Here is a 27,586-nt window from a genome sequence, read left to right as displayed (position 1 = left end):
TTCCACTCTACACCCGCTGGATCTCAAACAGCTTCACATCGGTGTCGTACCAGATGGGCGGATCCACGTTTCTGAAGGGACGGAAGAATTTTAGTGACTACAAAGACGAAGAAAGAAATGTGGATGTAACGTGAAAAATGAAAAGAAAAACACTCAAAGGGTTAATGGATAATTCTCTCTCTCTCTCTCTCTCTAATGTGGATGTAACAAAAAAAAAAAAAAAACTAAAAAGGGATAATGGAATAATGGAAATTCTCTCTCTCTCTCTCTCTCTCTCTAATGTGGATGTAACGAAAAATAAAAAAAAAAAAAAAAAAAACACTCAAAGGGTTAATGGATAATTTTCTCTCTCTCTCTCTCTCTCTCTCTCTCTCTCTCTCTCTCTCTCTCTCTCTCTTTATAATGTGGATGTAATGAAAAAAAAAAAAAAAAACACTCAAAGGGTTAATGGATAATTCTCTCTCTCTCTCTCTCTTTATAATGTGGATGTAACGAAAAATGAAAAAAAAAAACTAAAAGGGATAATGGAAATTCTCTCTCTCTCTAAAAAAAAAAAAAAAAAAACTACTTAAAGGGATAATGGAAATTCACTTTCTCTCTCTCTTTCCTTTCCTTTCCTCTCCTCTCTCCACTCCTCCCCTCTCCTGTATTCTGTTTTTTCTCCACTCCATCCTACATCCTCCCCCCAAACCCACCTGAGATATATAACGCCCCACATGTAGGTACGGAACCAGGTGGCAGTGCCGGCGTTGGCTTGGTACTTGCGTCTCTCTCTCTCTCTCTCTCTCTCTTTCTCTCTCATAACCCACCTGAGATATATAACGCCCCACATGTAGGTGCGGAACCAGGTAGCAGTACCGGCGTTGGCTTGGTACTTGCGGATCAGTATGGGATGCGGCACCGGCAGAAGGCCAACCAGGGTGCCATGTTGCAAGAAGCGCAGGATCTCACTCTCGTCTGTCAGGCCCCTGTGGAGATGTGCGGTTGTTTTAGAGTACATATAGGGATTAGGACGTTGGGTTATAGATAGACAGATAGATAGATAGATAGACAAACATACAGGGATTGGACTGGGGTTGAAGGACTGAAGTAAGGCATGGATGTGGTAGAGTTGGACTGGGGTTGAAGGACTGAAGTAAGGCATGGATGTGGTAGAGTCGGACTGGGGTTGAAGGACTGAAGTAAGGCATGGATGTGGTAGAGTCGGACTGGGGTTGAAGGACTGAAGTAAGGCATGGATGTAGTAGAGTTGGGCTGGGGTGAAGGACTGAAGTAAGGCATGGATATGGTAGAGTTGGGCTGGGGTGAAGGACTGAAGTAAGGCATGGATGTAGTAGAGTTGGGCTGGGGTGAAGGACTGAAGTAAGGCATGGATATGGTAGAGTTGGAATGGGGTTGAAAGACTGAAGTAAGGCATGGATATGGTAGAGTTGGAATGGGGGTGAAGGACTGAAGTAAGGCATGGATATGGTAGAGTTGGGCTGGGGTGAAGGACTGAAGTAAGGCATGGATATGGTAGAGTTGGGCTGGGGTGAAGGACTGAAGTAAGGCATGGATATGGTAGAGTTGGACTGGGGTTGAAGGACTGAAGTAAGGCAAGGATATGTTAGAGTTGGACTGGGGTTGAAGGACTGAAGTAAGGCATGGATATGGTAGAGTTGGACTGGGGTTGAAGGACTGAAGTAAGGCAAGGATATGTTAGAGTTGGACTGGGGTTGAAGGACTGAAGTAAGGCATGGATATGGTAGAGTTGGAATGGGGGTGAAGGACTGAAGTAAGGCATGGATGTGGTAGAGTTGGAATGGGGGTGAAGGACTGAAGTAAGGTGCAGAAATGGTAGAGTTGGACTGGGGTTGAAGGACTGAAGTAAGGCATGGATATGGTAGAGTTGGAATGGGGTTGAAGGACTGAAGTAAGGCACGGAAATGATAGAGTTGGACTGGGGTTGCTGAAGTGATGTGTGGTGTTTTGTTAGATGTTACAGAGGGTTGTAATAGGGTAGGTGCTGCAGTGAGGTATATATGGAACAGCACCGGAATCTGTACCAGTAGTAGACCGAGGATGAGATGGAGGGATGGAGCTGAGAGGTATATGAGGGAGGGGGGGGTAGTGAGTTTGGGGGAGGGCAGTCAAATGGTGAGCGACAGAGCGACTCGGAGGTGTTTTGTCTGCAGCCACCCTTTGCGGGATTAGGGAGTCAGGCTATAGATTGATAGATAAATAAATAGATAGTAGTCCCACCAGGATACCATGTAACAGGAACCAAAGGATCTCACTTATGTCCATCAGGTCCCTGCAGAGGTTTGGTGTGAGGAACTGGTAGAGGGCAATTCAATCTATCTATTTATTGTCAGACGTCTTAATCCCATACGGGGTGGCCAAAACAAATCGCCTCCATGTCGCTCTGTCCCCCGCCATTTCATTGCCCTGCTCCCAGCTCACACCACCCTCTCTCATACACCTCTCCATTCCATCCCTCCATCTCATCCTTGGCCTCCCCCCTCCCTTTCCCCCCCTCCACCTCACTCGTCTACACTCTCCTTGTCAGTCTCTCACTCTCCATCCTCTCCACAAGGCAATTGTGTACTCTATATACTTTAACTTGGGCCTAAAACTCCCATCTCTTCATACAGAATGCTGAGATGTAACAAGACATTAACACCTGCATATGGAGCCATGTAGAGAGGATGGAGAGTGAGAGACTGACAAGGAGAGTGTAAGTGAGTCAGGTGGAGGGGGAGAGAGGGAGGGGGAGACCAAGGATGAGATGAAGGGATGGAGTGGAGAGGTATAAGAGAGGGGGGGGTGTGAGTTGGGAGCACGGCAGTGAAATGGCAGGGGACAGGGCGACGTGGAGGCGATTTGTTTGTGGCCACCCCGTACGGGATTAAGGCGTGTGGCAATAGATAGTGATAGATAGATATGGAACCAGTCATGAGAAGGTGCTGTGGCTCTGATGTACAGCCACAGTTTTGCCTTGTTTTGTTGCTAAGATACAATAAGTAACAATGCAAATGAACAAATATCTCTGCCAAGTTAAGCTGAATGACTGACAGAGGGTTGGACTGGGGCTGAAGAAGTGTTTATGTGAGGCATAGGGTAGCATGGCATGGTACTGAGGCATGGAATTAGTGCTAGGTCTGGTGCCAACAATAAACCAACCATGATGCACAGAGTGAGAAGTGTTAATGTTAGGGGGAGGGTTGTGAGAGGTAGACCGAAAAAGACCAGGAACGAGGTCATTGAGTGTGACCTCAGGGATAAGGGACTGAATAGGGAAACTGCCAGAGATCGAGCAGCATGGAAAGAGAAGTGCTAATGTTAGGGGTATGGTTGTGAGAGGCAGACCGAACAAGACTTGGGATGAGGTCATTAAGTGTGACCTCAGGGATAAGGGACTGAATAGCGAAGCTGCCAGAGATCAAGCAGCATGGACAGCCGCCATTAGGTGACCAAGGCTGATGCACGCAAGCAGGTTGGAGCCTTTTAAAATGAAACAATGCTGTGTTGTAGGATGTATACTAGGTTCATGTTCAGATGAGCCTGGAACCTCAATACCAAAAATAACAAAAACAACAACAATGATTAAGTTACTTGTCAAGTGTGATGTGTGCAATAACGTATCCAACAACAAAGCTGTGCAACTTTGTACTGTAGTTACCAAAATACTTACCAATATATGCCTTCACCTGAGGGACAAGGACCAGCAGTAGCTACATAATATGATGTACACCCATACAGAAAAATACAAACCTATGTGATGTACATCCATAAGGAGAAATACAAACCTACATGAAGTGCAAGGAGAAATACAAAGCTATGTGGTTATTATTATTTTTTTAAATGCATGAAAGAAGGTACCAAAGGCCAGGAGTCCACAAGATTGTTCCCTCCATGAAAAAACAAAAACAAGACAACAGAGAGCCTAATTCAAGATCCATTCATTTTGAGAAGCCTGGACACACTGCATTTGAAAGACTGGAGGTCATAGGCAGTGGGAAATACAGAAGAAGACAGTTCCAGAGTTGACCTGTTGCATACATGAAGGACTGGGAATAAGTTAGCCCATGCATTAAAGAGTTGGACAGAAAAGGGATGAAGAGTTTGTTGCTAGAAGGGTGCTACGTGCCCACCATATTCAAGATCCGTTCATTTTGAGATGCCTGGACACGGCGTTTGAAGGACTGGAGGTCATAGCAAGTGGGAAATACAGAAGAAGACAGTTCCAGAGTTGACCTGTTGGATACGTGATGGACTACAAAGGTAACTGTGTGGGTTGACTTACTTATCAATGCATATTTTCTCCACTTGAGGGACCAGAACCTGCAGTAGTCTCATGATGGTCTGTAACGGCAGCTTGCTCTTCCATCCGCTGACCCAGGCTGGCGTTGGGGTCCAGGAGGGGTCATGTGGGGTCACACTGGGGTCACGTGGGGTGGAGGATGGGGTGGCCTCATTCTCAGAGTCCTGCCCCCCGCCCACCGACCAGTCACAACCCTGTGACTGGGTTGGGCTGCTGCCTCTCTCATCACCACCCTGCACAAATTCCGACTGGGTTAGGGTGGGTTTTGTGTGTGTGTGTGTGTGTGTGTGTGTGTGTGTGTGTGTGTGTGTGTGTGTGTGTATTTGTTTGTTTTTAAAGCTTGGGTCTGCCTGGGTAATGCTTAAGGTTTGGTTTGATTTGGGTTGGCTTGGGCGCTAGTTTTTTTTTCTGGGGGGGGAAGGCTAGATATTTTTGCACTGGGTTAGATTAGATTAGGTTAGTTATTTTTAACAGTACTCAGTCTGGCTCATAATGTCCTGGGCCAAAGATACACATACGCACTTACGCTTGATACACAAACGCACTTACAATCAATGCCCTCTTGTAAGTCAGGTTTTGATATGCAGAGAGGACAAGGAGACTGTCAAATCTTCCTCTGTTTCCCATTTTTTTAGTTATGAGACAAATATTACTGCAGGTTACTGATGTTTTCTGCACAACAATTTAAGAAAGTACAAAATCCTCCCTTGTCTAGTTCGTCCTGTAAAAATATACAGTACCCTTGTGTCCAAGACAGGTTCGTCCAAGACGTTTCGCGTCCAAGACAGAGACCATAAATAATAACCTAAATTATAACTGTAATACAGTTGCATAAGTCCAATACGGAACCAACAGTTCATAACGACCCAAATCCGAGGAGAAAACAGCTATGACGGTCTCACCTGGTCCAGCACGGCTCCTGCACCTTGAAGAGCGACGTGGTTGTGATGTCCAATAAAATATTGGCATCTGGTCATGTGATGAGCAAGCAGGGCTTGTTTTGTCTCTCACCAGAGAATCATGGACACACTTTCTGTGTGTTGCACTCAGCGTTTGCTCCTAGGTTATTGCCTCTCCTTATGTAACCATGTCTAGGAAACTGACTGCTAACCCCTTGAAGTGCCGCCATCTACCTCAGGATACTAAGCTGGAGATAACTGCTGGAGATAATGAGCTACTAAGCTGGAGATAACTGAGCAACTAAGCTGGAGATAACCGAGCAACTAAGCTGGAGATAATGAGCTACTAAGCTGGAGATAAGCTCAGAAACACTTTCAAGGTGAGGAAATTTGTTTTGGTGCCAAAACAGGTCTAGGTTGATGTTTTTAAGGGCACATTTCAAAGATTTTGTGACAATATTAATTTTTTCCATAAGGTCTTGTGTTGGTCCAAGACGTTTCTCATCCAAGACAGGACCCTCAGGCGACAATATTACCGTCTTGGACGCGAGGGTACTGCATCTTAAGTTACGACAGGGAATTGATCGTAAATATGTCCCAGAATCCCACCCTGTATTATCTGATGACAAATCTCTTTTATTATACAAATTATTATTAAGTAGAGTGGACATTAATTGGACACTGTTTTTCTTCTCATGTGTCTGGATCTCATCAAATTCATTAACATGAATCTGGCTTGCGATATTTATAATCATTACATAACGGGAGTGGAGAGGTACATCAAGAGAGGGGGGTGTGAGCTGGGAGCAGGGCAGTGAAATGGCGGGGGACAGAGTGACATGGAGGCGGTTTGTTTGTGGCCACCCCGTACGGGATTAAGGAGTCTGGCAATAGATGGATAGACAAAACAGGATGGTGAGAAATCCATGCAGTAAAAAAAAGCTAGAGTAGTGGTGATGTGGTGTGGTGAACTGTGGTGAAGTATGGCAGTGGTTTACTCTGCAAAAGGGAGGATGTTAAAAAAAAAAAATCCATGTGGAGAGAATGAAGAATGAAGGATTGATTAGGAGAGTGTATGTGAGTGAGGTGAAAAGGGAAAGTGGGAGAGACTGACTGAGGATGAGATGGAGGGATGAGGTGGAGGGGGAAAGTGGGAGGAGGAGGCTGAGGATGAGATGGAGGGATGGGGTGGAGGGGGAGACTGAGGATGAGATGGAGGGAGGGTAGCGTGATTGCCCTGCACAGAAACATAGGCAGTAACATCCACAACAAACACAATAATCACACATGCAAACAACCACAAAACATGCACACACAGAGGAAGACATTGAGGGTCATAGTGTAAGTGGTTTGGGAGACTTGATAACACCTTGTATCATATTGCTTGTATTTTCCTTTGTAATTTCATCATCATCATCATCACCATTGTCATCATCATCACCATTGTCATTATCATCACCATTGTCATCATCATCGTCACCACCATCATCTACAGTATTATCATCATCATCACCAACATCACCATCATTACCACCATCACCATTGTCATCATCATCATCATCGTCATCATCATCATCATTGTCATCATCATCATCATCATCATCAATTTACTCTACACTAATTATGCTTCACTATCCTCCATTACCCTTCACTATCCTCCACTACACTTTACTATCCTCCATTACACGGCACTATCCTCCATTACACGGCACTATCCTCCTGTGTGTTACTGATGCAAGCTGTGTCAGGCTTAAAATGACCATAAATAACATACAACAGAAGGTATGGTGATTTCTACAAAATAAATCACTAAGGAAGAGATGTTCCGAACTTTCAACACCCATTTCAAATACAACACTAAGCTGCTTTAACTGTACTCCTTTCACCTTAACTTGGCCCAGATTTTCATCCTTTTGCAGCTCACTTCACATGACTCAGTGGCAGGAGAAAGACAATACTACAACTCTACATCTTTTTCACAGCACTTCTTCATGACTAGCACCATATACTGGTGATTATTATTATTACTCAAAATTCAAAATGGACAGGTGTCAATTTCAGGCCAAGTTAAAGTGAAGAGAGCAAAGTATACCATCTTTTTGGCCAAGTGAAGGTGAAAAGAGTATGTATATGATTTTTTTGGTCAAGTTAAAGTGAAAAGAGTATATTTTTTTTATGCGAAGAAGAAGGAACCAAAGGCCGCGAGCCCGCAATTGTGTTTACCATATCGTCAGTGTGTCCGATGGGTGAGGTTGGGTCGGTGTGGAGGAGGGTGGTGGGGGGGTCAGGGCTCCCCACCCCCCATCCCAACTCACCCCCACCATCACTATCATCATCATCTTCGTCCTTCGTGCAGCAGTTGGGGGATAGGATATATTTTTTTATTCTTAACCTATCTATCTATCTGTCTATCCCTCTACCAGTCTATCTGTTTATCTATCCATCCATCCATCCATTTATCTATCTATTTCTCTGTTCATTCACAAAGCATACCTAAAGGGTCTGCATAACTTTTCATTCTCTCTCTCTCTCTCTCTCTCCCTCTTCGTTCCTTCCTTTATTCCTTCCTTCCTTCATTCATTCATTTCTCCCTCTATTTTAAATCTTGCTCATTTTCCTTCCTTCCTTTTCTTTACTCCCATTCTTTCTTTCTTTCCTTCCTTCATTCATTCATTCATTCCTCCTCCTATTTTAAATCTTGCTTATTTTCCATCCTTCCTTCCTTTTCGTTACTCCCATTCTTTCTTTCTATCCTTCATTCATTCATTCCTCCTTCTATTTTAAATCTTGCTTATTTTCCATCCTTCCTTCCTTCATCTCTTCCTTCCTTCCACTTTTTTTTCTCCCATTCCTTCTTTCCTACCCTCCTTCATTCCTTCCTTCCTCTGTTTTAAATCTTGATTTTTTTCCTTCCTTCCTCCGTCCCTCCCTCTCTCCCTTCCTTTTCTTTTCTCCCATTTTCTCCTTCCTTCCTTCCTTCCTTCATTCCTCTCTCTGTTTTAAATCTTTCTTATTTTCCTTCCTTCCTTCTTTCATCTCTCCCTTCCTTCCTTCTTTCCTCCCTCCCTCCCTCCTTCCCTCCCTCCCATTTTTTCTTTCCTTCCCTCCTTCATTCATTCTTCCCTCCATTTTAAATCTTACTTATTCTTTATTTCCCTCCCTGCCTCACCCACTGCCAAGCACCCAATCATACACACCTTATCCTGCAGTGTCAGTCCATCTAGTGTGGGCTGTGGTGAGGAGGGCAGTGTGGGTGGCTGTACGGTGGTGCCGGGGGGCGGGGGAGAGCTGCCGATCACCTCATCACTGGCCTCCGTCCCCACCTTGCTGGGGTCGGCATGGGTCAGTTGGTCTAGCTGCTGGGTGGTCGGGTGGGCTGACTCTTTCTCGGTCATCTTCTCCAGACCTGTGGAAAAAGTTGAATGTGTATTTCTCTCACACTAGGAGAGGATGGGAAATTGTCACACTGGGAGAGGATGGAGAATCGTATCATGTATATAAATCATACTAACGAGGATAGGATGGAGAATCGTCACACTAGGAGAGGATGAACTGTCACACTGGGAGAGGACGGAGAATCGTATCATGTAATTCACACTAACTAGGAGAGGATGGGGATTTGTCACACTAGGAGAGAATGGAGAATCATATCATGTAATTCACACTAGCTAGGAGAGGATGGGGAATCGTATCATGTAATTCACACTAGCTAGGAGAGGATGGGGAATCGTATCATGTAATTCACACTAGCTAGGAGAGGATGGGGAATCGTATCATGTAATTCACACTAGCTAGGAGAGGATGGGGAATCGTATCATGTAATTCACACTAGCCAGGAGAGGATGGGGAATCGTATCATGTAATTCACACTAGCTAGGAGAGGATGGGGAATCGTATCATGTAATTCACACTAGCCAGGAGAGGATGGGGAATCATACTGCATCATATCGTAAAGGCTCCAACATACTAGCATGCATCAGCCTTGGTCACCTTATAGCGGCCTTCCATGCTGCTCAATCTCTGGCAGCCTCCCTACTCGGTCCCTTACCCCTGAGCTGTATATAGATAGTTGTTTGTAAGCTGTAGTTAGATAGTTGTTTGTGAGCTGTAGTTAGATTGTTTGTGAGCTGTAGTTATTGTTGTTTGTGGGTGCAATGTAGGGAAGCGTACGAGCATTGTCTCACCTGGCATGGCGGGAAGTGATGCGGTGTGTGTGCCGGGCTGGGCGGGCAGGGCGGGGGTGGCTCCCTCCATGGTGGGTGGGTTGCGTGTGGAGTCGGTGGAGGGGTGGCGGGTGGGGGGCAGCCTCTTCCCACGCCTGGCCAGACTCTTGCTGATAGTGGAGTGGTCGGTGGGGAGGTTGGCCAGTGCGTGGAATACCTGACGTTTGCGGATGATTGTGTATACCAGGTTGCTGTTGCCTGGAATGTGCAAGTTAGTAGAAGGTTGTTAGAGAAATCAGGGGGGTGTTAGAAAATTGTTAGCTATTGTCAGAGGTTGTAGATGATTGTTAGTAATTGTCAGCTATTGTTAGAGGCTGTAGGAAGTTGTTAGAATGTTGTTAGAGAAATCAGAGGGTGTTAGATAATTGTTAGCTATTGTTAAGGGCTCTAGAAGATTGTAAGTTCATGTGTGTGTTGTATAAAGCCAATTAATTGCCTGAATTGGTTCTTAGAGGCTGTTAGAGGGTTGTTAGAGAAATTAGAGGGTGTTAGATAACTGTTAGTGGTTGTTAGGGCTGTAGAAGATTGTAAGTTTATATGTGTTTTGTATAAAGTCAATTAATTGCCTGGGGGAGGAGTTTCTAGAGGCTGTTAGAAAGGGCCAGACTTTTGCAGGCGCTGGAGTGGTTTGTGGGATGGTTGGTCAGTATGTGCAATGCCTGATGTTTGTGGATGATGGTATACACTTTTTTTTTAATTTATTTATTTATTTTTAATGCAAGGAAGAAGGAACTGTCTCCCTCTGTCTGTATTTCCAACTGCCTTTGATCTCCAGTCATTCAACCACAGTGTGTCCAGGCATCTCGAAATGAACGGATCTTGAATCTGGCACTGTGTTATCTTGTTTCTGTTTTTTCTTGGAGGGAACAGTTTTGTGGGATCCTGGCCTTTGGTTCCTTCTTCTTGCATTAAAAAAAAAAACTACCAGGCATCGAACACTGGCACAACAACTTAATTACATCATTTGGTAATTCCCTATTGCTGTGTTTCATATTGTACACGTGCTCTTCTGCAAGTACACAAGTTACCAAATATTTAAACTAGCCTTGCATGATGAAATAATGATATAGGAAGGAGACGGTGGTGGTGGTGGTGGTGAATATGATGATGATGATACAGGAATTGAAGGTGGTGGTGGTGGTGGTGGTGGTGGTGGTGAATATGATGATGATGATACAGGAATTGAAGGTGGTGGTGGTGGTGGTGAATATGATGATGATGATACAGGAATTGAAGGTGGTGGTGGTGGTGAATATGATGATGATGATACAGGAATTGAAGGTGGTGGTGGTGGTGAATATGATGATGATGATACAGGAACTTAAGGTGGTGGTGGTGGTGGTGGTGGTGGTGAATATTATGATGATGATACAGGAATTGAAGGTGGTGGTGGTGAATATGATGATGATGATGGATGATGACAACGACAATATCGATAATGATAATAAAGATGAGGATGAGGATAATGTTGATGACAACGATAAATATAAGATTAATGATGATGAAGATGATTATAATGACAACAGTGACAATAGCATCTTCACTCACCATCAAACTGGTACTGTATGATGTTATTGAAGGTTTCGAGGAGGAAGAACACGAGGTGGTGGTGGTGCGGCGCTGACAGCAGAAACCAAGGGGTGGAGAAGGCTTCCAGCAGGTGCACCAGCTTATTGGCACCCACCATAGACATTGTTTTGATGTACGGAGACACTGCGGAGAGAAATATAGTTGAGTTTGGGGGGTAATGATTATCTCTGTCTGTCTCTCTGTCTCTCATTCGCACCCACCATAGACATTGTTTTGATGTACAGCAATACTGCGGATAGAAAGACAGTTGAGGAGTTTGAGGGGCAGAGGTTATGGGGTAATGATTCTCTCTCTCTCTCTCTTTCTCTCTCTCTCCAACCATAGACATTGTTTTGATGTACGGAGACACTGCGGATAGAGAGAGAGTTGAGTTTGGGGGTAATGATTATCTCTCTCTCCGTCTCTGTATCTCTCTCTCTCTGCTGTGGATAAAGAAATATTTGAGGTGTTTGAGGGGTAGTGATTCTCTCTCTGTCTCTCTCTCTGGGTTAATGATTCTCTCTCTCTCTCTGGGTTAATGATTCTCTCTCTCTCTCTCTCTCTCTCTCTCTCTCACATACACTCTCCTCAGTCTCTCATCCTCCATCCTCTCCACAACATAACTGATTAATATTATCTGGCATGAAATGGAATATAATACAGGTGAAGACAAGACTATGGGAGAATATTAATGATTTCAGTATTAACACTTCCTCTCCTGTGACTCTCTTTCATATAAATAAATCAGTTTGGCATCAAGTGGAATAACACACGAGACAAGATATAAAACACGAGACAAGATATAAAACACGAGACAAGATATAAAACACGAGACAAGATGTAAAACACAAGACAAGATATAAAACACAAGACAAGATATAAAACACAAGACAAGATATAAAACACAAGACAAGATATAAAACACAAGACAAGATATAAAACACAAGACAAGATATAAAACACAAGACAAGATATAAAACACAAGACAAGATATAAAACACAAGACAAGATATAAAACACAAGACAAGATATAAAACACAAGACAAGATATAAAACACAAGACAAGATATAAAACACAAGACAAGATATAAAACACAAGACAAGATATAAAACACAAGACAAGATATAAAACACGAGACAAGATATAAAACACAAGATGCGGTCCTTTCACTATAATGTCCTATATATCTTTCCCCTGCTATCTTTATATGATTTAACTCAGAAATTTCAAGACACACCCTTCATTATCCCCATCAGCACTTGGGTTAGGTGGTAGGTGGAGGCGATCATCATCCACTCACTTGATGTAGTGCTGCCTACTTCTTCCTTCACCTTTATCATTCTTTTTCTGTGTCTGTCCTCCTCTCTTCCTATTTCTCCCATCTTCCCTGTTACCTTTTATTACTCTCCTTTCCTTTTCAGGTGGCTTTACATTGAGTGACAAGCCTAATGGTTTCCTGTAAGCCAGGAAACCATTTACAACGCTGGGTGGTAACCATATAACCAACCCATACGTGTTCCCTACGTGTCAACAAGTGGGTTGGTGGAGGGTTAGTGCCCCTCCCTGTAAAGCAACGAACTCAAAGACAAACAGCCACCTCTTACATGATTATGGTGTCTGGCTACAGATGGATAGATAGTTAGATAGTCAGACAGATAGATCACTAGGGCTACCAAGCACAAAAAATTAAAGTATATAATTGATTGAAGGATTTAATGGTGTCAAACAAGGCGGGTACCATTAACGAGGATGGTGAGGAGGCAGTCAAACAATGGCTGGAGTCGCTGGTGTCCGGTGGTGATGATCTTGTGGAACACGATGATCATTAGGTCAGCGTGGGTGCCTGGGGGAGGGGGTATGATGTTGTTACAGGTCATTAACACTGTACACTCAAACCTCGATTTAAGGGACCTCCATTTAAGGGATTTCGGATTTAAGGGACTCCATATTCTACCTGACAAACGGACAAGACCATTTAAAAGTGATACGTAATGTCTTGGTAATACACATTAATATGTTTCTTTATACAGTACAGTACATGTAAAATAATAATCATAATCATATAAATAAATTAGATAAGTGAAACAATCATTGCATTTCATAATAAGACTGTCTTTGTGGTAAAACAAGGGACATTTTCAAGTAAGGGACAAGTAAAACAAGGGACATTATCAAATAAGGGACATTTTCAAGTAAGGGACATTTTTAAGTAAGGGACAAGTAAAACAAGGGCCATTTTCAAGTAAGGGCCATTTTCAAGTAAGGGACATTTTCAAGTAAGGGACATTTTCAAGTAAGGGACATTTTCAAGTAAGGGACATTTTCAAGCAAGGGACATTTTCAAGTAAGGGACATTTTCAAGCAAGGGACATGTTGATTCCCCAGTGACTCCCTTACATCGAGGTATGAGTGTATATACTGCAACTCAAACAACAGCACACTTGTTCCATCTTGACAATGATCCCTAACCCCTTTCAGCTTAGTGGATGGCCAGAGGTGATCAGACTGAAGGGATACTTGATTTGACTAGTAACCAAGGAGACTCATTCCTACCAGTATCATATAAAAAAGTCTCAGTAATTAGAGTGCTAGTTGATCAGATACCTGATTTGACTAGTAACCAAGGAGACTCATTCCTACCAGTACCTCATAAAAAAGTCTCAATTAAAGTTTTATGTGGTTGAAGGGATACTTGATTTGACTAGTAACCAAGGAGACTCATTCCTACCAATACCTCATAACTAAGTCTCAGCAAAGTGGTGGGAATGGCTCAGTTCTGTGGAGTCAAAACACACTGACTGCAACCCAGCCTAACCCCGACCCACCTCTCCACTCTAACCCACTCCTACCAGTCACTTAACCAACCCCACCTCAACCCACCACATCTCAACCCACCGAATCTTCCCTGCCTGACCCTAACTTACCCTGTCCTACCCTACCTTACCCTGCCATACCTTACCTTACCTTACCCTACCTTTCCTTTCCTTACCCTATTTTACCCCACCTCACTCACAATACTTACCCTGCCCTACCCTACCTTGCCATACCTTACCTTTCCTTACCCTACCCTACTCAGCCCTACCTTTCCTTTCCTTACCCCAGTCTATTCTACATTACCCTAGCTTTCCTTTCCTAACCCAACCCTACTCTACCCTACCCTACATTTTCTTTCTTTTCCTTACCCTACCCTACATTTTCTTTTTTTTTCCCCTTACCCTACCCTACCCCACCCCATCCCACCCCACCCCATCCCACCCCAACCAAACCAAACCCACCCCACCCCACACCACACCACCCTACCTTGCTTTATCTTTCCTTTTTTTTTTCCTTACCCCACCCCACCCCACCCCACCCTCACGCATCACACTGCGGCTCACCAGTAAACACAGGGATATCCATGGGTACAGAGGCCGTGTAGGGTTTGTTGAGACGCACACCAAAGTTGCGTTCGCCACTCAGCAGCAGCAGGATGAACACCCCAATGTGCATCAGACCCACACGTGCTGGGGACGGAGGGAGAGACGGTGTGAGGCAGGTATAGTGACAGACAATACCATAATTTAATACACCACTGGCATTTCTTCTCCATCATCTTCATCATTGTCATAATCATCATCATCATCATCATCATCGTTGTTGTCACTGTCATCGTCGCCATCAGCATCATTATTATCATCAACACTGTCATCATCATCATTTTCATCATCATCACCTTTATCATCATCATCATCATCATCTACTTACAACTCGCTATACGGTAGGGTTACATCAAGAGAAAACCCCAGACAGTGATGATGATAAAGAGGGTAAAGTAGACCCAGGTTTGAATCCCGGCTGGGGCAGGGAACAGTTTAAGGATTTGAATTTCATTAAATCAGGCTTTACTGATCTACCAGAAGACCCGCTGACATGTCGTAAAAATACCCCCGCTAATACCAATACACCAGTCCTGTATGAAACAGCCCTAGCATGTATTCAATATGGACGGTGGGTGTTAGTGCCATAAAAATACCCCCGCTAATACCAATACACCAGTCCTGTATGAGACAGCCCTAGCATGTATTCAGTATGGACGGTGGGTGTTAGTGCCATAAAAATACCCCCGCTAATACCAATACACCAGTCCTGTATGAGACAGCCCTAGCATGTATTCAATATGGATGGTGGGTGTTAGTGCCGAAGTGGTGACATGTAGTGGTGTGTGGTATGTAGGAGGACTGCTGGGCCTTGATAGCAGGCTGTGAAGCCTATGCCCAGAGTCAGACACATAAAAAAAATAATAATAAAAAAAAAAAAATAATGATGGTTGTGATAAAGATATTGATGCTGATTACAATGATGATGATGATTTATTATATTATTATTATTATCTGTGCAGGTTTATATCCAAGGGGTGGTTGGGGTTTATTGCTCACGTAATGCCACTCAGGGATGAGTGAGGCTGGTCACTCTCATCTTAAATGTCGGCACCAACTTGCATAGCCCCGGGCTCCTACGTTCCTCATGGGGCAACACAGGATTAGATGATGAATGTATGAATGAATGAATGATTATTATTATAATTATAATTATTATTATTATCATCATTATTACTATTATTAGTGTGAATTTATACTTGTCAGTGCATGGTGATTTAAATAAAGATACTGATGATGATGATGATAATGACAAAGATGATGATGATGACAATGACAGTGATGGTGGTGATGACAATGATGATGATGATGATTTATTGTTATATTATTATTATTTATTAATATTATTACCACCAGTATGAATTTACAATGGTCACTGCATGGTGATGATATAGATATCAATGATGACAGGGACGATGATGAATAATGATGATGACAAGTACGACGATAAGAGTGACGATGATGATGATGATGATGATGATGATGATGATGATGATGACGACAACGACGATGATGATGATGATGATGATGACGACAACGACGATGATGATGATGATGATGATGACGATGACGACGATGATTACCACTGTTATTACCGGTGCTGTTTACTTACACTGATCGGCGCGAGCATCATTGAGGTGGTACAGGATCGGCACCAGGATATCCAGCACGTCACTGCTCTTGAGGACGTAGAAGAGAAATTTCTGAAACACAAAACACAAATTAATGAAACCTATCTATCTATTTATCTATCTTTCAAAACCTATCTATCTATCAGTATCTATTGCCAGACACCTTAATCCCATATGGGGTGGCCACAAACAAATCGCCTTCATGTTGCCCTGTCCCCTGCCATTTCACTGCCCTCCCCCAGCTCACCCCCCCCCCCTCTCTCATGAATAAACTGGGTCAGTGAAATATGTATTGTGATGTACATGATTGCTTAGGTGGAGAGAGAGACTGATTTTTGTTCAGAGGTGACTATTCTCTCTCTCTCTCTCTCTCTACTGTCAATCTGTTTTTCCTCTGTGACTAGCATCATATTTTAGTGTTAATCTGTTCCACCATCCACTCATTTGATGTAGTGTTGCCTACTTCTTCCTTCACCGTTATCATTCTTTTTTTTGTGTCTGCCCTCCTCTCTTCATATTTCTCACCATCATCCACTCATTTGATGTAGTGCTGCCTACTTCTTCCTTCACCTTTATCATTCTTTTTTTTGTGTCTGCTCTCCTCTCTTCATATTTCTCACCATCATCCACTCATTTGATGTAGTGTTGCCTACTTCTTCCTTCACTTTTATCATTCTTTTTCTGTGTCTGTCCTCCTCTCTTCCTATTTCTCCCATTGTTCCTGTCATATTTATTACTTTTCTTTTCTTTGCAGGTGGCTTTACAGTGAGTGACAAGCCTAATGGTTTTCTGTAAGCCAGGAAACCATTTACAACGCTGGGTGGTAACCATTTCCCTACATGTCGACAAGTGGGTTTGCAGAAGGTTAGTGCCCCTCCCTGTAAAACAGCTACCAGGACCTCAAAGACAAACGGCCACTTCTTACAGGATTATGGCGTCTAATAGATAACTTGAAAGACTGATCCTGAGAATAAACAATCATTAACACTTAGGTAACACTACATGTTATTATTTTGGGTAATGTTGTCATAAAAGTGTTGAAATATGACAGGAAAAAACAGACACAAAATGCAGTTTATTCTATCTATCTATCTATTGCCAGACGCCATAATCCCGTAAGGGGTGGCCATTTGACTTTGAGTTATTTGTTTTACGGGGAGGGGCACTAATCCTCCACCAACCCACTTGTTGACACGTAGGGAACATGTATGGGTTGGTTATATGGTTACCACCCAGCGTTGTAAATGGTTTCTTGGCTTACAGGAAACCATTTGGCTTGCCACTCAATGTAAAGCCACCTGTACAGGAAAGAAAAGCAATAAGAAGTGACAGGAAAGATGGCAGTTTATCATATTCACAAAATAATCACAGAAACACAAGCAGCTCCTGATGACATGTAAGTTTTTTTGGTGGAGTTTGATGGCTATGTCTGTTGTGGTGGGTTGGTGAGAAGTAGCAAAGGTGAGAGAAAGAAGAGGAGAGGAAAGGAGTGGAGAGGAACAGAGAGGAGAGGAAAGGACAGAAGAGAGGAATGGAGAGGAGAGGAAAGGTGAGGAAAGGAAAGGAGAAGAGGAACGAGAAAAGACCTAAAGAAAGAATGAGAAAGAAAAAACTCAAAACAGGACACAGAAACAGCAAAAAACACACACACACACAAACGCACCTTATTATAGTCACAGAACTTCCAGAAAAACACAAGTAGTTCTTGATGACAGGTGAGCTACTTGGTGGAGTGTGGGAGGTACGTTTGCTTCAGTGGGTTGTTGGGGAGTCGCAAAGGTGAGAAAGAGAAGAGGAGAGGAGAGGTCGGGAGAAGAAAGAAGAGGAGAGGATAGGTAAAAAGAAGAGAGGAGAGGAGCGGCATGGAGAGGAGAGGAAAGGAAAGAGGAAAGGCCTAAAGAGAGAGAGGAAAAAAGCCCTAAAAATCAGGCTACAGAAACAGCAAAAAAAAACACACACACACACACAAACGCACCTTATTGTAGTCACAGAACTTCCAGAAAAACACGAGCAGTTCTTGATGACAGGTGAGCTTCTTGGTGGAGTGTGGGAGGTACGTTTGTTGCAGTGGGTTGTTGAGGAGTCGCAAAGGTGAGAGAGAGAGAGAGAGAAGAAAGGAGAGGTGAGGAAAGGAAAGAAGAGGAATGAACAAGGAAAGACCTAAAGAGAGAGTGATAGGAAAACAACTCAAAACAGGACACAGAAACAGAAACACACACACACACACACACACACAAACGCACCTTATTGTAGTCACAGAACTTCCAGAAAAACACAAGCAGTTCTTGATGGCAGGTGAGCTTCTTGGTGGAGTGTGGGAGGTACGTTTGTTGCAGTGGGTTGTTGAGGAGTCGTGTGAAGCCCCGTAGGACAAAACTCAGGTCCTCCTCGCGGTGTATGCGACTCAGGTAGTTGATGAAGAGGTTGTCTCCAGGGCCATTCTGTCGGGGATTGCAACAGATAGATGGATAAATAGATACATAGATAGAGATTAGACTGAGACAGAAATAAATATATAGATAGATGTAACTGCGACTCAGGTAGTTGATGAAGAGGTTGTCTCCGGTGCCATTCTGCTGGTGATTACGACAGAGATAGACTGAGATAGATAAATAGATGGACTGACATAGAAAGATTAGACTGAGACAGAGAAATAGATACATAGATAGATGTAAATGCGACTCAGGTAGTTGATGAAGAGGTTGTCTCCGGTGCCATTCTGCTGGTGATTAAGAGGGAGATAGACTGATAGATAGACAGATAGATAGATACACAGTCTGACTGAAAGAAGAGATTAGGCTGAGACAGATAAATAGATATATATAGATAGACAAAACTTAGGTCCTCCTCAGAGATAGACTGAGAGATAGATAAACAGATAGTCTGAGTGACAGAAAGAGATCAGACCGAGAGAGATAAATAGATACTGTATATTGATAGATGTAACTCAGGTCCTCCTCACGGTGAATGAGACTCAGGTAGTTGATAAAAAGGTTGTCTCCAGGGCCATTCTGTTGGTGATTAAGATAGAGACAGAGTGATTGAACTGAAGGAAGGAAGGAAAGAGGGAGAAGATGCTAAAAGGGATGAGAGACAGGAAAGAAAGAGGGAAGGAAAGCTGGAACAAGGAATGGACCGAAGGAAGGAAAGATGATGCTAACTGAGATGAGAGGAAGAAAAGAAGGAGGAAAGAAAGATGGTAGGGAGAATGGAATGAAGGAAGGAAGGAAAGAAGGAAAGATGCTAAGAGATGAGAGGAAGGAAAGAAGGCGGGAAGGAAAGATGGAACAAGGAATGGACTGAAGGAAGGAAGGAAGGAAAGAAGAAGATGCTAACAGAGACAAGGAGGGAAGAGGAAGATACAAACAGAGATGAAAGGAATGAAGGAGAGAAGGAAAGATGGAAGGGGGGATGGACCGTAGGAAAGAAGGAGGGAAAGAAAGCTGGAAAAAGGAATGAACTGAAGAAAGGAGGGAAGAAGAATCAAAACTGGCACAGACCTGGTCCCATCCTGGCAATCCTGCAGTGACGTCGCGATCCAGTGCCGTGATCAGTATTTGCAGCGCCACCTCCACCAGCGGCTCCCGGTGGTCCCAGAACAGCAGGTGGTTGTACGGCACCCCCAGACCACCGGGATTGTACCCACACACGGTATTAACCAGGGACGTGAAGAGCGGCAGTGCATGACGGTTGTCCGCGCACGTAAACGCTGCTATCCAACGGTTGCCGGCATCATTGGGATCTGTACCACAAACAAACACCACCACATTACTGTACTTTATTTTAGCAACACATTATTATTATCATTATTACTATTTATTATATTATTAGGTATTAACAGATATTATTAGATTATTAGGTAGCTATATATGAAGCTACAGAATGTGGGGAAATTTTTTTGGCGTATCATATAGAGCCAGGATTCCGGGGGCTTGAATGATGAGTGAATGGAAGCATGGCTCCTTGAACTGGGCAAACTTTGGTCATCTAGACGTTGCTACTCCTCACCCTGCCCTAGGGTAAGAAAGGAGGTCTGGATGATGATGATGATGATTAGCCTATTATTATTATTATGGTGGTACTACTACTACTACTACAACTTGGGGCTGTTCAGCCACATTGCCTGGGGAACAACTACTACTACTACTACTACTACTATACAGCACTACTACTACTACTACTACTTCTGCTACCACCATCAACACCACCACCATTACTACTACAGACACAACTACACAATTCTAATCCATAAAAAAATAAAACACTACATTCCACCCTAATATTTCCCAAACTTTCCCAAGCCCTCCATCGATGGTCTCCAGCCCTGCCCACCTGGTCCCGGCTGGTATATGGTCTGGGAGAAGCAGGTGAGGATGAGTTTGAGGAGCTGTGTGCGGTTGGAGTCATGCGCTGGTACGTGTGGGGGGGAGTGTGCAAACCCCACCCCCGCCTCCCAGATGTACTCACAGCTGTCTATGCTCTGGAGGTCCTCGTGTTTGTCCTGAAAAAACAATAGGATGGTTGTGAGATGAGGGATACATAATAATAATAATAATAATAATAATACATTAGTTCCCTATACAGTAAAGGACTCACTGGCGGGAAGTCTGATCCGTTAAAGCTGAAAATCTATTTATATCTGGTCCATCCCTCTGGTGGGATTTCAAATACAGTACGTTTGAAAATAAAAGAGTACAGTACCATATTCTAGTACTAAAAATGAGAACTACATGTTACACTAACTTAGTCCACAATTCCGCCCTTTTGGAGCTTATTTCAGATCTTTGTGATGATGATGATGATAATGACAATGGTGATGATGATGACAATAATGATACAGATGGTACACAAATTAACTGGTAAATATGGGATGCCAGGGAGTCTCAAAAACCCAAAATACAGTGCTGTAATTCAATTCAAAAATTCAAAATCGAAATGAAACTCACTGGACCAGACTTCTTGTTGGGAGAGACGGTGAAATCCGGACAGAACAGCAGGTCCTGAAATACACAGAAATATTTATGGTGGGAAAAAGGATATTCATTTATTTATTTATTTTTGTATATGTAAAGAGGTTATTCATTTGTGTATGTGTAAAAAGGTGATTTATTTACTTATTTATTCTTCGTTAGCCTTTATCATTCTTTTTCTGTGTCTGTCCTCCTCTCTTCCTATTTCTCCCATCTTTCCTGTCACTTCTTATTGCTTTTCTTTCCTTTACAGGTGGCTTTACATTGAGTGACAAGCCTAATGGTTTCCTGTAAGCCAAGAAACCATTGACAACGCTGGGTGGTAACCATATAACCAAACCATACGTGCTCCCTATGTGTCAACAAGTGGGTTGGTGGAGGGTTAGTGCCCCTCCCCGTAAAACAAATAACTCAAAGTCAAATGGCCACCCCTTATGGGATTATGGCGTCTGGCAATAGATAGATAGATAGATGTTTTGTATATATAAAAGTTATTTATTTATTTCTGTATATATCAAAAAGATTATTTAGTTCTGTCTATATAAAATGGGTTATTTATTTATTTATTTATGTGTCTAATGAAAAGGTTATTTATTTATTTATTTAATTTATTTATTTATTTCTGTATATATAAAAAATGTTATTTATTTATGTCTATGTAAAAAGGTTATTTATATATATTTCTGTATCTATAGAAAAGGTTATTTATTATTTTCTCTCTGTAAAAAATTATTGTGACAGGATATATGTTTTTGTATCTTGTGTAGAAAATTGCACTCTCTTTCTCTCTCTCTCTCTCTCACACACACACACACACACACACACACACACACACACACACACACACACACACACACTTACACATAAAGCATTAATGAGACTATGTGCCAGTGGTAGGGGCTCTGCATGTGCATTATCATCATCATCACCGTCGTCTCCACCCGCAGGCAGGCTGGACCAGAAGAAGCCCCGCCAGTCTGGGTCTTCAAAGATGTACGGCAACACACGCGTCAGGATGCGCACACAGTTCAACACTAGTGAGAGAGAGAGAGAGAGAAAAGATGGTTAGAGTGAGAGTAAGGCTGGTTAGAGTGAAAGTAGGGCTGGTCAGAGTGAGTAAGAGCAGGGATGGTTAGAGAGTGAGAGAGAGAAAGGTTAGAGTGAGCATAAGGGTGGTTAGAGTGAGAGAAAGTATGGCCAGTTAGACTAAAGAAAGGGAGGACATAACATTAGTGAGTGAGAGTAAGGCTGGTTGGAGTGAGAGAGAGTAAAGCTGGTGAAAGTGAGAGAGAGTAGAGTATGGCTGGTTAGAGTGAGAGAGAGTAGAGTATGGCTGGTTAGAGTGAGAGAGAGTAGAGTATGGCTGGTTAGAGTGAGAGAGAGTAGAGTATGGCTGGTTAGAGTGAGAGAGAATAAGGCTGGTTAGAGTGAGAGAGAGTAGAGTATGGCTGGTTAGAGTGAGAGAGAATAAGGCTGGTTAGAGTGAGAGAGAATAAGGCTGGTTAGAGTGAGAGAGAGTAGAGTATGGCTGGTTAGAGTGAGAGTAGAGTATGGCTGGTTAGAGTGAGAGAGAGTAAGGCTGGTTAGAGTGAGAGAGAATAAGGCTGGTTAGAGTGAGAGAGAATAAGGCTGGTTAGAGTGAGAGAGAGTAGAGTATGGCTGGTTAGAGTGAGAGAGAATAAGGCTGGTTAGAGTGAGAGAGAGTAGAGTATGGCTGGTTAGAGTGAGAGAGAGTAGAGTATGGCTGGTTAGAGTGAGAGAGAGTAGAGTATGGCTGGTTAGAGTGAGAGAGAGTAGAGTATGGCTGGTTAGAGTGAGAGTAGAGTATGGCTGGTTAGAGTGAGAGAGAATAAGGCTGGTTAGAGTGAGAGAGAATAAGGCTGGTTAGAGTGAGAGAGAGTAGAGTATGGCTGGTTAGAGTGAGAGAGAGTAGAGTATGGCTGGTTAGAGTGAGAGAGAATAGGGCTGGTTAGAGTGAGAGAGAATAAGGCTGGTTAGAGTGAGAGAGAATAAGGCTGGTTAGAGTGAGAGAGAGTAAGGCTGGTTAGAGTGAGAGAGAATAAGGCTGGTTAGAGTGAGTGAGAGTAAGGCTGATTAGAGTGAGAGAGAGTAAGGCTGGTTAGAGTGAGTGAGAGTAAGGCTGGTTAGAGTGAGAGAGAGTAAGGCTGATTAGAGTGAGTGAGAGTAAGGCTGGTTAGAGTGAGAGAGAATAAGGCTGGTTAGAGTGAGAGTAAAGCTGGTTAGAGTGAGAGAGAATAAGGCTGGTTAGAGTGAGTGAGAGTAAGGCTGGTTAGAGTGAGAGAGAATAAGGCTGGTTAGAGTGAGAGAGAATAAGGCTGGTTAGAGTGAGAGAGAGTAAGGCTGGTTAGAGTGAGTGAGAGTAAGGCTGGTTAGAGTGAGTGAGAGTAAGGCTGGTTAGAGTGAGAGAGAATAAGGCTGGTTAGAGTGAGAGAGAATAAGGCAGGTTAGAGTGAGAGAGAATAAGGCAGGTTAGAGTGAGAGAGAATAAGGCAGGTTAGAGTGAGAGAGAATAAGGCAGGTTAGAGTGAGAGAGAATAAGGCAGGTTAGAGTGAGAGAGAATAAGGCAGGTTAGAGTGAGAGAGAGTAAGGCAGGTTAGAGTGAGAGAGAGTAAGGCAGGTTAGAGTGAGAGAGAATAAGGCAGGTTAGAGTGAGAGAGAATAAGGCAGGTTAGAGTGAGAGAGAATAAGGCTGGTTAGAGTGAGAGAGAATAAGGCTGGTTAGAGTGAGAGAGAGTAAGGCTGATTAGAGTGAGTGAGAGTAAGGCTGGTTAGAGTGAGAGAGAATAAGGCTGGTTAGAGTGAGAGAGAATAAGGCTGGTTAGAGTGAGAGTAAGGCTGATTAGAGTGAGAGAGAGTAAGGCTGGTTAGAGTGAGAGAGAATAAGGCTGGTTAGAGTGAGTGAGAGTAAGGCTGGTTAGAGTGAGAGAGAATAAGGCTGGTTAGAGTGAGAGAGAATAAGGCTGGTTAGAGTGAGAGAGAGTAAGGCTGGTTAGAGTGAGTGAGAGTAAGGCTGGTTAGAGTGAGAGAGAGTAAGGCTGATTAGAGTGAGTGAGAGTAAGGCTGGTTAGAGTGAGTGAGAGTAAGGCTGGTTAGAGTGAGAGTAAAGCTGGTTAGAGTGAGAGAGAATAAGGCTGGTTAGAGTGAGTGAGAGTAAGGCTGGTTAGAGTGAGAGAGAATAAGGCTGGTTAGAGTGAGTGAGAGTAAGGCTGGTTAGAGTGAGAGAGAGTAAGGCTGGTTAGAGTGAGAGAGAATAAGGCTGGTTAGAGTGAGTGAGAATAAGGCTGGTTAGAGTGAGTGAGAGTAAGGCTGGTTAGAGTGAGAGAGAATAAGGCTGGTTAGAGTGAGAGAGAATAAGGCTGGTTAGAGTGAGAGAGAGTAAGGCTGGTTAGAGTGAGTGAGAGTAAGGCTGGTTAGAGTGAGAGAGAGTAAGGCTGATTAGAGTGAGTGAGAGTAAGGCTGGTTAGAGTGAGAGAGAGTAAGGCTGGTTAGAGTGAGAGTAAAGCTGGTTAGAGTGAGAGAGAATAAGGCTGGTTAGAGTGAGTGAGAGTAAGGCTGGTTAGAGTGAGTGAGAGTAAGGCTGGTTAGTGTGAGATAGAGTAAGGCTGGTTAGAGTGAGAGAGAGTAAGGCTGGTTAGAGTGAGAAAGAGTAAGGCTGATTAGAGTGAGAGAAAGGCTGATTAGAGTGAGAGAGAGTAAGGCTGGTTAGAGTGAGAGAGAGTAAGGCTGGTTAGAGTGAGAGAGAAAGGCTGGTTAGAGTGAGAGAGAGTAAGGCTGATTAGAGTGAGAGAGAGTAAGGCTGGTTAGAGTGAGAGAGAGTAAGGCTGGTTAGAGTGAGAGAGAGTAAGGCTGATTAGAGTGAGAGAGAATAAGGCTGGTTAGAGTGAGAGAGAGTAAGGCTGGTTAGAGTGAGAGAGAGTAAGGCTGATTAGAGTGAGAGAGAGTAAGGCTGATTAGAGTGAGAGAGAGTAAGGCTGGTTAGAGTGAGAGAGAGTAAGGCTGGTTAGAGTGAGAAAGAGTAAGGCTGATTAGAGTGAGAGAAAGGCTGATTAGAGTGAGAGAGAGTAAGGCTGGTTAGAGTGAGAGAGAGTAAGGCTGGTTAGAGTGAGAAAGAGTAAGGCTGATTAGAGTGAGAGAAAGGCTGATTAGAGTGAGAGAGAGTAAGGCTGGTTAGAGTGAGAGAGAGTAAGGCTGGTTAGAGTGAGAGAGAATAAGGCTGGTTAGAACGAGAGAGAGTAAGGCTAGTTATAGAGTGAGGGGACATAACACTAGTGAGTGAGGGTAAGGCTGATTAGAGTGAGAGAGTAAAGCTGGTTAGAGTGAGAGAGAATAAGGCAGGTTAGAGTGAGAGAGAGTAGAGTAAGGCCGGTTAAAGAAAGAGGCGACAACACTACTGTTTTTCTTTTTTCTTTTTTTTCTTTTTTTTTTTTTAATCAAGGCGAAGATGCATTTGACAAGTTGGTGATGGCTGAATACAACATTACTTCATAATCTCTTTACTATCTATCTATCCATCTATTGCCAGACGCCTTAATTCCATAAGGGGTGGCCACAAACAAATCGCCTCCATGTTGCCCTGTCCCCCTGCCATTTCACTGCCCCGCTCCCAGCTCACACCCCCCTCTCTCATATACCTCTCCACTCCATCCCTCCATCTCATCCTTGGCCTCCCCCTCCCTCTTAGCTTTACTGACAACATATATATGAGGGGGAAAGTTGGGTTAGTAAATGTTATTCGGACATGTTGCACTCAGCCAAGCATCACCAACCTGTTCAGTGCATCTTCGCCTCAGTAAAAAGAAACTGAGTGTAGTGAGAGAGAGAGAGAGAGAGAGAGAGAGAGGCTGGTCAGATTAAAGAAGGAGGGGACTAAATAATGTAAAGGCAGATCAAATGAAGACACACTGCATTGGGCTAGGTCAGGATAGTTTTTTTTTTTTCCCCTATCAGACATTTATATACATCACATAAATAAATAATTACTAGGATACATAAATACCTACACCCATCTGGCAAAACACACACACACACACACACACACACATACATACAATGAATCTCTCTCTCTCTCTCTCTCTCTCTAGCTATGATCTAAGTCATCCTTTATCTTTATTAATCTGTCTGTCTATAGCACTCTGTCTCTGTCTGTCTGTCTCTCTGTCTGTCTGTCTCTCTCTCTCTTTCTCTCTCTCTCTCTCTCACCAATATTCTGCTCCTGTGAGGTAGAGCAGCCAGTGTCGGCCGCTCTCACCAGCTTCTCCACTGCCTTATAACACAGTGTAGCCAGGTTTGACGGGGCTTCCTCTCGCAGGGATCGGATCTCCGCTGCCGGGATCAACGCAAACACGTCCTGCGATGTTGTCGTGTGTTCACCCCAGAATTGGTCCCAGAACGACTCATCCCCGGCATCGATGGGCTGTGGTAAGTATGAGAAAATAACATGTGTTCCCAGAGTACTCATAAAATTTTGAATATGTACTCCATGATAAAATAGGGGTAATGCCAAAAATTTACACATTATTAGCCAGACTCAATACAGTTACTCCCTTGCATGTGATTTTTTTTTTTTTTTTTTTTTTAATTTAGGTCAAAAATTACTAAAAATGTACTCAGTTATAATATACCAGTAATGCCAAAAAACTACACATTATTAGCCAGACTTAGTACAGTTGCTCCCCTGCATGTGAACTATTTGTTTTTTAGATTCAAGTCAAAAATTACTAATACTGTACGGTACCTGAGTCAGTGTATGTACAAAATCATGGATAAATATTATGAACACAAGTAGAAAGTGAAATGCTGTTGTTGTAATATCTGCTACAAGTAAACCCAATCACCAATACGTTTATCATGAAGTCTCTAAGTCTATCTATCTATCTGTCTATCTATAGCCAGATGCCATAATCCCATAAAGGGTGGCCATTCTGCATATAATATTTTGTGGATATGAAAAAAATAGCTCAGTATATGCTTCTAAAAAATGTTCATAGCTCCAGAAGGTCATAATTCATAAGTTTGTAAGCAGGGGATCAACTGTACTGCAAAAATTAAGAGAGAGAGAGAGAGAGAGAAGTAGATCAGGACTGGAACAATACCTGTGTTTTGGTGGTGAGCTGAACAACTGCCTTTCTGAAGTGTAGCTAGAGAGAGAGAGAGAGAGAGAGAGTAGGTCAGGACTGGAACAATACCTGTGTTTTGGTGGTCAGCTGGACAACTGCCTTTCTGAAGTGCAGCTTGGTATCGGCATTACCCATCTTGCCAGCTTCTCTTGGGGTAACTCTCTCGGACTGTCTTCTCGTTTCGTGTGCTTGTTGTTTGCGAGTCTATGCTTTTGTTTTCATGTTGTGAGGTATGATTGCTTTCTTTCTCTTTCTGCTTCTTCCCCTCTAAATTCAGTTAATGTCCCCGCTGTCTTTCTATCTCACTCTCTTTATTTCCACTTCCTTCTCTGTATGCTTTTCTTTTCTCCTTTCTCTCCTACTTTATTTAATGTCCCCTCTTTCTTTCTCTCACTCACTCTCTTTTTATTTCCACTTCCTTCTTTGTATGTTCTTC

At 43.1% G+C, this 27,586-nt stretch overlaps 1 protein-coding gene across 1 annotated transcript; it reads right to left on the bottom strand.

Moving 5' to 3' along the window:
* Window positions 1–27,362, bottom strand: LOC145390567 (protein HID1). The gene is made up of 16 exons (XM_080265381.1): window positions 27,220–27,362; window positions 26,234–26,447; window positions 21,874–22,046; window positions 20,989–21,042; window positions 20,375–20,543; window positions 19,543–19,784; window positions 18,286–18,483; window positions 16,024–16,114; window positions 14,373–14,498; window positions 12,734–12,838; window positions 10,974–11,138; window positions 9,387–9,623; window positions 8,400–8,608; window positions 4,286–4,536; window positions 810–968; window positions 1–71 (listed from the first exon to the last, which is right to left on the bottom strand). The coding sequence occupies exons 1-16, from the start codon at window positions 27,283–27,285 to the stop codon at window positions 8–10; spliced, it is 2,523 nt and encodes an 840-aa protein (XP_080121507.1). The 5' UTR covers window positions 27,286–27,362; the 3' UTR covers window positions 1–7.
* Between the last annotated feature and the right edge of the window lie 224 nt (window positions 27,363–27,586).

Source organism: Coenobita brevimanus, chromosome 15 (assembly GCF_032717465.1).
Source record: "Coenobita brevimanus isolate Jiangsu-jjx chromosome 15, ASM3271746v2, whole genome shotgun sequence".
Taxonomy (NCBI): Eukaryota; Metazoa; Arthropoda; class Malacostraca; order Decapoda; family Coenobitidae; genus Coenobita; species Coenobita brevimanus.
The sequence above is the reverse complement of the archived record's forward strand: the minus strand, read 5'-3'. Positions and strand labels throughout refer to the sequence as shown.

Excerpts from the sequence above, each read along its gene's own strand:
- LOC145390567 (XM_080265381.1), bottom strand. The coding sequence starts at position 27,285 with ATGGGTAATGCCGATACCAAGCTGCACTTCAGAAAGGCAGTTGTCCAG. Across the intron at positions 16,115-18,285 it reads AGTTCTGTGACTACAATAAG|AAATTTCTCTTCTACGTCCT; the intron begins GTGCGTTTGTGT and ends TTTGTGTTTCAG. Across the intron at positions 969-4,285 it reads GAGAAAATATGCATTGATAA|GGGCCTGACAGACGAGAGTG; the intron begins GTAAGTCAACCC and ends ACATCTCCACAG.